The sequence below is a fragment of the Scylla paramamosain genome, chromosome 23, assembly GCF_035594125.1.
Source record: "Scylla paramamosain isolate STU-SP2022 chromosome 23, ASM3559412v1, whole genome shotgun sequence".
Lineage (NCBI taxonomy): Eukaryota > Metazoa > Arthropoda > Malacostraca > Decapoda > Portunidae > Scylla > Scylla paramamosain.
Genome location: NC_087173.1, coordinates 1,022,501 through 1,032,917, shown reverse-complemented (window position 1 = coordinate 1,032,917; position 10,417 = coordinate 1,022,501). Strand labels below are relative to the sequence as shown.

Genomic DNA, 10,417 nt, shown 5'->3' with positions numbered 1-10,417 from the left:
CACTCTTGTTTTAATACTAAGTAGGATAAACAGAAGCATAAAGTAGAACCGTGCATCTAAATATTTCAAATAAAAGTGTAGTCTTATACATATTAGTCTAAGTGGACCCAAGTTGAAAGTAACTGATGTGTATGACTGTATAAAGAACTTTTCAGCCATTGAATGTACAGTATCTCCGAAAACTATCTTTAAAGTGTGGCGCGAACTGTGGCATAATGAGCAATACGAAACCCGCTGCCTGATCAAGTGTCGGTAAGGTTAGTGTGCAGGGCTACCAATTGTCACTGGCGTCATCACCAAACGTGTCAAATATTATCGTCCATTGTGTCAGATTGTGGAGCTCTTTAAAATAAAGATAATTTGGTAGCTACTGTACAATATCCACTTGGAGAGAGAAAGGGACAGATACCGTCAAAACATCCATCCCACCACACTCTCAGCTCCGGTTAATGCTCTGCCACCTCGAGCAGCAGCCACGCAGATTTACAGATTGCTGGAAAAAAAAAAAAGGTAATTGTGGTAGCTATACCTTTGTTCTTCCTTCTATAGTGCAGAGCCGCGTGTAGTGACTGTAGTCTCCTGAGTGCCCTAAAGGTAGGCGCACACTTGTTCGCATCGTACGGACGGCACGCAATCGTACTCATCGGATTGTTTTGGGGGTCAGCGCACATTGGTCCGCATCGTACGGACGGCACGCATCGGACGGATCGGATTTTCTGCGCACATTGTCGGCATTGGACCATTCACCACCCGCAGTTGTGAAGCTGAGCTCTCTCTGGAAGGACATACTCCATCCGCATCGTTCGTACGCATCGGATTGAATGCTCTTTCGGGGATCCTCGTCGGCATTGCCGATGTCCGATGCGTACGACGCGGTCAAATGCGCGCAGACCCATTTGAAATAATGTAAAGAAAACTAAAATCCGATGCGTACGATGCGTGCCGTCCGTACGATGCGAACAAGTGTGCGCCTACCTTAAAGAGGATCCTAACTATAAATAATTTGGTAAATCTGACGGACACAGTCAAGAAGCTTTTCTCGGATACTGTGTGTTTGTGTGTGTGTGTGTGTGTGTGTGTGTGTGTGTGTGTGTGTGTGTGTGTGTGTGTGTGTGTGTATGTATGTGTGTGTGTGTGTGTGTGTGTGTGTGTGTGTGTGTGTGTGTGTGTGTGTGTGTGTGTGTGTGTGTGTGTGTGTGTGTGTGTGTGTGTATCTGTCTGTCGGTGAGTCATTCCACGTGCTGGTGGCACCTTCATTAACAACCAAAGGCTCATTGACATAAAATATTATTGCAGAGAAGCAGATCAACATAAAAATGCTCGCACAGTCTGATGGGGCCGTGTCTTACGACCACAGAATACCTCGAACCTGCTATTCTTTATATTGTTAGTTCTGGAGAGAGAGAGAGAGAGAGAAAGAGAGAGAGAGAGAGAGAGAGAGAGAGAGAGAGAGAGAGAGAGAGAGAGAGAGAGAGAGAGAGAGAGAGAGAGAGAGACGAAGCTGATATGATGGATCAATTAATACGATTATGAGCATCGGATCCCATGAAGGACAACTAGAGGGCCAGGAGAGGGTAAGGTACTCACACAAGCCCTTATGTAGGGGAAGTACTGGAGGCTTGGAATAAAATCTATGAAACCAGATGTACTGGAGTTTTCATTACAACTGTTTGTTGTTATTATTATTATTATTATTATTATTATTATTATTATTATTATTATTATTATTATTATTATTATTATTGTTATTATTATTGTTATTATTTTAGCAGCCCTTAATAGTCAAGGCATTTGATAGTCATTCCTATGCAGAGATAAATGATGGGAGAGAGAGAGAGAGAGAGAGAGAGAGAGAGAGAGAGAGAGAGAGAGAGAGAGAGAGAGAGAGAGAGAGAGAGAGAGAGAGAAAGTGTAAATGAAAGTATATTTGCATAAAAAGTTTATAAGCGGCTTAAATACTCCGAGGGCTCGCGAGTCTCAAGTGTGAGTAGCGAATAAAAAGACCCCTCACCTGGGTGTTCATTAGCATGCCTTCATCAGACGTGTGATTACTCGTGTGTTCAGACGACGGGAGATTGAATTACACGTCGTTAATGCTTTTAATGAGGATATGTATTTATATATTTGTTTATTAGCTGGTCATCTCCAGCCTAACATCTGGAGCTTCATTACATTATGTTTCAGGGAAAATATGAGTAAATCGTGTGAGTCTTGCCGTGGTAGGAAAGACGACCTTCTGCGGGACCTTATCAAAAGAGCGTCTGACACTGGTTTGGTAAGCGACGAGACAAAAAAAAAAAAAAAAAATAGGATGCGTTTGGTAATGCGTATATAGGAATAATATTGCCAGCGAAACACTACCTTGGCTTTGCAGTGAGGCTTTTGTATTCAGATGACCGCATGAACTGAAATATGTAGACACAATATACGCAAGTCCTGTGAAAGGTATCACACTAAATGTATTGCTTCATCCAGACGAGTTACCAGCACAAGCATGAGGTAGGGTCGATCTCACAGGTGTTTGCTTTTGTTGAGATCCTTACCAAGAAGCGGTGACATCCAGAACCAACAGCAACTACGATATCTGTGTGGTCTGTGGAGCCTTTGTTGTTGTTGTTGTTTTGTTGTGTATGAGGTTACAGAGAACATCCTGTGTCCTCGCAGTAACCACACGAAAAGGCAGGTATCTTACTAGGAGTGGTCAGAGAGTTGTTGTTGTTGTTGTTGTTGTTGTTATCAGAACCACAAACGGAGGAAGGTGGATGTGTTGTATTACTGAATAACAATAAAGAAAGAAGAATAGATGAGTCAGGCCACCTTGGCGGAGATACTCAAAAGTGATTTTCATGTTTTGTGCCGTGAATACTTTTTATGGCTAGACTGAAGTGGTACTTATTATTTTCTAAGTATATCCTTGCTGTTGTTTTTAGGTTTGTACCGCTGAATGTTGGGAAGCTTTGCATTTAATATTTTTGCTTCTTTTTATTTTCTTATTTGATCTTGTTATATATGTAATTGTGCTTGTTCGTTTTATTTTGTTGCAACTGTTGTGCATATTTAACATTCTCAGCGTTTCAAGTGTGTTCTGTTTTCAGTGTTGTTTTTCATGTATCCATGTGTTCTTGCTTGAAGGAATTTGACACTTTTTATTTGACATTTCTTCAGTATTTATTCTCTCCTTTTTTGTTCATGTGTATGTTGTAACTCATGCAGTAAAGGATTTGTGGTGGTTCTGTTCATGATGCTTCATTTTTAGCTCTTTTTAGAATAGTCAAGCTGCATCACTTTCTTATGTGGATGTTTTGATATTTTCAGGAAAGGATGGCAGGTGGTGCCGCGGTGAACACTGCCAACACGTGCAGGAGGAAAGTGAGTACCTGCTTCATTACATCATGTGCACTCTGTTTTGGAACTCGCTGTTAAACTTTTTTTTTCCATGTCAACCGAAACCTGTCACTGTTGCCTGCCTTTCTCCTGTCTGCTTCCCACGAATCTATGAAGGAAAGAAAGGATGTGCTTCCATGGTATCGTGTCAGTAGTATTATCCATTGAAGGATTAGTTTAAACCTTTTTCCAAAGCGTTGTTTTTGTCTCCCATTTTTCTGCCTTCCCAGGGTATATATATGAAAGAAGAAACAATGTAAATTTAGTCTATAATGTTCATTGCAACATCTTACAGGGAAAAAGTCCTTTGAGGATTAACCGAATCTTTTTCAAAACTATAATTTTTGTATTTCAGTCTTCGTGTGCTTATTTTAGTGTATGCATAGAGAAAAGAAGGATACGAAATCATATATTTTCTTTTTGTTATAAATATTTACTTGGAGATTCAGTTGAAACCTAACAATTAGCTATCATTTTTGCGTTCATATTTTTTTTCGTATATATCTTTTGTATGTACGAATATGTGAGTGAAGAAAGGAAAGATGCAATTACAAAAAAACATTCCACAATAACAGGAATATTCACTTGAGGACTTTTTTAGGTAACAAATATCAGATTTTCTAATTTATCCGTTTATTTATCCTTTACTGTGTTTTACCGTTATGTAGATTAATATTTTGCATGTTATGATAAAGTCTCCTTGGAAACTATTACTGTAACACATTTAATTTAGTGTGAATTTGATTTCCACGTAAAAAATAAATAAATAAAAAAATAAATAAATAAAATGAAAATAAAATAATATAAAATATTTCCTTTTATGGAGAAAACATATTTACATTTTCTTTGTTCAATGGGGAGTTTTCAGAACTAGTGGTTGTCACCAGGTGGCAGCACAGACACAAACTCTTCTCTCACATACAAGCAATATCAGATATACCTACAGTGTTATTCTATTTACATGAAGATGCAATGGGCTTATATAATATATTTTTCTACGTAATCCCTTCTAAGTGGTAACACAAGTAAAATGAAACTCTTTTCATGAACAAATGTATATAAGTTGATTTTCTAGTGAATCGGCATTTAGATTTATTTGGTCATCTTAAGATTTCCAAATGAATACACTCTTGATTGGAAACGTCTTAATCTAGACGACAGTAAACATAAAGGCAACATGTCTGTGACAGTCAAAAGTCCAAATTACATAGATCTCCTTCCTAGTTTATGGAAACGGAAATAAAAAAAAAAAATGGCAACTCGAGTGTCCTGGCGATAGTAATGCTGTATCTCTAACCAAAAACAAACACCTGACTCGGCCGCGCTGGTTGAACTTAAGAAACACGTTGTCGGACATGAAGTTGAATGTTGCTGCGGTGCCCATCTCCACTACGCCCTAAGCAATGGATTACGGCAGCTGGACACTACAGCAGCAGCAGGATCGCCTGAGAGATGTTTGTTTTGGTTCTCGATTACTTTGCCTTGTCGCTCGCTTCGTGAGTGATGCTAAAATACCCAGAAAAAGAAAAAAAAAAAAAAACTAGAGCCATATATCACGATGTTACTGAGTAGGTTGTGTCATACTATATAGTACAGTGTGATTTTTTTTACTTTTTTCATTGTCCAAATCAATAGTTTTTATACTTGTAATATGCTTTATTTAGAAAATGTTAGCAGTTTACTCGATAATCACAAAAAAAAAAAAATGATAATAATTTGACCACATTCTCTCAATATTATCCATACCGGATATTGAAAAGTCGATACGTCATTTCAATAGTATCATGATGATCAATGTTCTATGCATCTTTACGCACCTGGGATTTACTACAACAATATTCTAGCTCTCTTTTCCTACAGGTAGATGAGCAGCAACGACATCTAGCGATTTAGCTCCGAAAATTTCCCATTGGTATTGATATTATTTTTAACTCTGATTTCCCGGGAAGCCTTACCACCTTGATATTTGTGACCTAATCAAAGATAACTTTTTAGCGTCATAACCTTTGTTGCAGCTTTATTCAAGTAAAATCAAAGAGAGGAAAGCTTGTATTGTTCTGTGAAGTGTTGTTATTTGTCTCTGTGTGTGTTGATTGTCACCTTGAAAAGTCAAGGTGACGTGGGCCTTGATGACTAGAGCCGGCCCACACTATTTGTCTCCCTTTTTTTAGAGGCTCGTCGTTGTAGATTTCTGAAAATGTTAGTTTCATCACTTTTTTTATTTTCCTTGTCATCGAATGAAAGAAAATTTATGATTTTTTTTATCATTTCGTAACGTATTGAATAACTTTGGAGGGATTATTCCCTAGCAGAGCAAGGTGGTTCTATTTTTGTTACCGCACCGCACACTATTTTTGTACACCCCACCGTTCCCGCCTAGCCCTGGAGGGTACAACGATGATTTGGCCAGGAGCACCTTTTGGTGTCCATCGCATATAAAAATTTCGATTTCAGTTTCGGAAACACTTCTTAGTTGTTAACTTTTGAAGGCGTCTCTTTCTTATTTTATGTAATTTCTTCGTCAGACTCATCTTTTTTTGCATATTTCGACTTATCGATATTTGGGCGAAGGTTTCTGCCTGGTAACTCGCGCAACTATCGCCTCATCATTACAGATCGAGCTGGAGTGCGCAAAATACGCGAATTATTTGCCATAACTCACTTCATATACGGGATAGCCAGTCTTGGTTGACACCATCAGACTCAGACACTTTTTTTCCTTTTTGTTTTGAGGGTTTAACACAGTCCTCTGATTTTGTGTTTGTCTTGTCGGATGCAGCAGCGGCGGGACCTTTTTCCTTCCTCGCGGCCAGACGACGAGGACTGGCTTTTTGCTGCTCCTCCTGACACACTCACAATTTACCGGTGAGTGACGGGGACGAGCTGTTTTTGTAGCGCAGTGTACGTCCTTCCATTTTTAGGTTTACATTTAAGTGAAGGCTGTCATGCTTGCCTATGTTATTCCATGTGCACGTAAGGTAAGGCTGCTTGACAAAGTGTCTGACTCACTGCAGACACTTGCTTTATGCTGTACTGTAATAAACAAGTAATTTCTCAATGTAAAGGAAACAGTGAGTCACAAAAGTGCCTCTCAATACGATGTGGTAATAAAAAGTAGAATATGAAATAAATAGATAATAAATAAGTGAATAAATAAATAAATAAATAAATAAGTGGATGAATTAATGCATACCCTAGAGAACATTTCATACCTACTGAGCTTACCATAGCAAATACACTGATATGCTACAAAAAATGCACACAAGTATATGAAGATGGAAAAAAATGGGGGAAGTCTGTCTTGTGTTGTTATTTCTATGGTTACTGCTCTTCTGAATTTGCCATCAGCATGCGTCTCTCCTTCCCCACGCTGACGCTACACAAGACTTTCACCTTTATTCCGTTCCCTTTCAGTAGTCCAGGAGTTAAGCAATATCTTCATTCTTTCATCCCCTTCATTGGTAAACTCTGGAATTCTCTGCCTGTTTCTGTTTTTTCCCCTTCCTGTGACTAGTTGTTTTAAGAGTACTGAGGCACTTCAAGAAACATATTTAGATTTTTTATTATTGACTTTTTTTTCCTCTTTTTTTTTGTCTGTATGTATGGAAGCGGCAACTAAAAAGATATTTTTTGTTCCTCTGTTTGCCATTCGCCAAGAAGATATGAGAGTGTGAGTATAAGTAGTGGCTATATGCAAATGTTAGAATACCATTTTATACTGACTTCTAAATTCAAGATGTATTGCATTGTTTACTGAAGTGTTTCAAGTTGAGCCGTCCAATATCTTTTGCATCTAATTGATTTTTTGTTCGGCTATTTTAATTTTTATTTCCAAAATGCAGTTCCATGTTTTTAAGAAGCATAAAGGATTGGAGAAAAATAAAGCTTTCCTGAGATGTAATAGGGGAATGTTATTAACAGTGGTAGTAGTAGTAGTAGTAGTAGTAGTAGTAGTAGTAGTAGTAGTAGTAGTAGTATTTGTTGTTGTTGTTGTTGTTGTTGTTGTTGTTGTTGTTGTTGTTGTTGTTGTTGTAAAGAGCAGGATTATCAGCTGGAGTGACACCAATTCAGTTTTTTCTATTATTTATATTTTCTTACTATTATTTCCACACCTTGAAAATCCACGCAAGGGAAAAAAAAAAAAACGTATATTAAAAAAGTGAGAGGCAAGACCACCAAGTGAAACACGCCCTGCCTTCTCCATAGACTTCACGTGTTTCCTGCCGCGCTTCCTGCCTAATGATTATACAGCCTTACGCTGGAGGCGCTTAATGTGGTGCATTTGTATGAAAGAATTTACTTTTTGCCTTGAATATTTCTCTCTCTCTCTCTCTCTCTCTCTCTCTCTCTCTCTCTCTCTCTCTCTCTCTCTCTCTCTCTCTCTCTCTCTCTCTCTCTCTCTCTCTCTCTCTCTCTCTCTCTCTCTCTCTCTCTCTCTCTCTCTCTCTCTCTCTCTCTCAGTGACGTGCATGGGTGTGGTTGTCGAGAGCAGAGCAAACGGCCAAATGTACGGCGACGGGCTAGTGTTTGCATGCGCCGCGTGGGGCGTGCAGTTTGTATGTAAAAGAGGAAGGCAAGTGGTCTGGCGGGGACAAGGAGGAGGAGGAGGCGTAGCGTAGCGTGGTCTGGATGGCGTGCAGGATTATGTGACGCTCAGAGGCAGCTTCCCTACACTGTAAGCTTCTATTAGAGTGAGCCACGTGACGGGGTGCGCTCTCAGGGTGATTGCTTGTATTCTATGTAGCCTGGCGGGGCTGTGGCACTCCCTGCAGGTTATTGGCTCAGGAGGGTGAGGTAATGTCGGATGTTAGTGTGGTACTCTGCTGTGGGTGATGAGTTGTGTTTGTAATGATACAGCGCCTAAAGTTTGTTAAAGTGATGCAGCTTGTAGAGCATAAATACAGTGACATCATCACCACTATAGTCTCTCCCTTTACGCTGTGACGGAATGATGTAGTTGTGGTGATGTAGTCTGGGATAATGATGTACACTTGAAAAAAAATAAATAAAAATCCCAGTAATATCAACAGTTCCATTCTCGTGAAAGGTTCAGTGTTCCTCCATTATTTTGTTTATCTTCAGCATTTCCACTTTATGTTCACTTAACTTGACAAGTGTGTTCCACGAAAAAAAAAAAAAAAAAAAAAATATATATATATATATATATATATATATATATATATATATATATATATATATATATATATATATATATATATATATATATATATATCATTTTATACTCCTTCTTCATATCTTGAAAAGAAAAGAAAAGAAAAAGAAAAAAAAATATCATACTGTTGTTATATTCCTTTTTCATATCCTCACACAGAGAACAATTTTTAACAATAAATAGGGGTAAACTTTAGCTTCACCTCCTCCGTCTCCTTTTAATTTGTCTGTAGAAAGGAAAAAATCTAAGTTCTTTTCCATATTTTCATTCATATAGAAGTTTTTTTTTTTTTTTTTGTCTTTAATAATGTATAGGATTAAAACATAGCCTCACTTCCTCTATCTCCTTTTTGCCGTGATATGTTTGACCCTACACGCTGGTATGGTCCGCCTGCCCCTCTTGCCCGCCCCCTTCCCCCTGACAGACCCGCGTGTGGCCGTGGAGTGTGGCTCCCCTAATGGTCATCCAGTATTGCTCTTAAAAATGATCCCGTGATGCGTCTACAGAATGGTTGCTTAAGTGTGTTGCTGGGGTGGGGGGGGGTGGGGGGAAGGGGACTGATGTGGCTCTCTGACCTAGAACGCTTTCTCTCTCTCTCTCTCTCTCTCTCTCTCTCTCTCTCTCTCTCTCTCTCTCTCTCTCTCTCTCTCTCTCTCTCTCTCTCTCTCTCTCTCTCTCTCTCTCTCTCTCTCTCTCTCTCTCTCTCCAGAGGAATACAAAGGAATACCAAATATTGAGGTATTGACGAGGCTGTTTGGATAATTATTCTACATTAACTATTATTGGGAGGTACAGGATAGTACAGAAGGTTCCTCCCCACCAATCCCTCCAGCAGAAGCTGACAAGATACCACGTGATATAGAAAAACCACATAGAACTTGAGAGAATAGTGAGGGAAAGAGTTGTGGTCTGTCTACTTTTGTTTGTGAGGGAGAGTGTAAATGCATGATAGTTGTGTGATGTGGTGTGTGCGTAGCGCAGGTGAAGGCACAGTTTGGTTGTTGAGGGGTGGTGCAGCATCCTTGCGTTGCGCTTTCCAGGGAGGCGGCTGTCAATCAGGCCTCAAAAAAACAGGAAATTAAGTGCTAAAAACGGGTGATGCGTACTTAGAGAGAGATGTTCTTAATAGTGACACTGTACTGGAAGGAACAGAGAATCGCGAAGACCTGCATTGTCTGAAAGAACCGTTTTTGTGTTTGGTTGTCTTTCTTTCTGTGTATGTGTTTGTCTTGCCTTCTTTGTCTCTGTTTATGAATATGTGCATTTCTCTCTCTCTCTCTCTCTCTCTCTCTCTCTCTCTCTCTCTCTCTCTCTCTCTCTCTCTCTCTCTCTCTCTCTCTCTCTCTCTCTCTCTCTCTCTCTCTCTCTCTCTCTCTCTCTCTCTCTCTCCAAGTCAGTCGTTTGACTCAGTGTCTGACTTAAATAATGTGTACTGTTTTGATATGCAGTATGTAATTAAAAGTATTATTAAAGAATGCATGGAAAGTAATATTCGCAGCTTCTCTCCGCGGAGACGCTGGCGGGGCGCCCCTCACGTAGTATCTCGCCCTAGATGTCTATGTTATCTTTATGTTTGCACGAAGAGTATGACCTGCCTTCTTTGACCCTAAGACTTATTGAGTGGAGGTCTGTGCTGAGTCCACGTGTAAACAAGGAGGCTAAGACGGTGTTGCCTGTGCCACCGTACTCTTCTGTGCTGTGTGTGCATGTACTGTGAGGCTCAGCAAGTGTTCATTCCGATGCTCGCGCCGTCTTGTTTTCTCTCCGGGGGTTCAGTGAAACAGCTAAGGCGGTCAGGGTGACTTGCTGACCTGGCCTGACCTGATGCCAAGAAAGATTTATTTATATCAGGGAGATTGA

The 10,417-nt window shown here is 39.7% G+C and overlaps 1 protein-coding gene across 6 annotated transcripts in view; it reads left to right on the top strand.

Annotated features, from left to right (window-relative positions):
* The first annotated feature begins 3,202 nt into the window (after positions 1-3,202).
* The window catches only part of LOC135111976 (circumsporozoite protein-like), a 187,110-nt gene continuing 179,895 nt past the window's right edge, over positions 3,203-10,417 (top strand). For all 6 annotated transcript variants that reach the window (XM_064025711.1, XM_064025708.1, XM_064025709.1 and 3 more), the window contains exon 1: positions 3,203-3,369. In XM_064025711.1, coding sequence (XP_063881781.1) covers positions 3,322-3,369 — 48 coding nt within the window. In that variant the 5' untranslated portion in view covers positions 3,203-3,321. The remainder of the gene's footprint in view (positions 3,370-10,417) is intronic.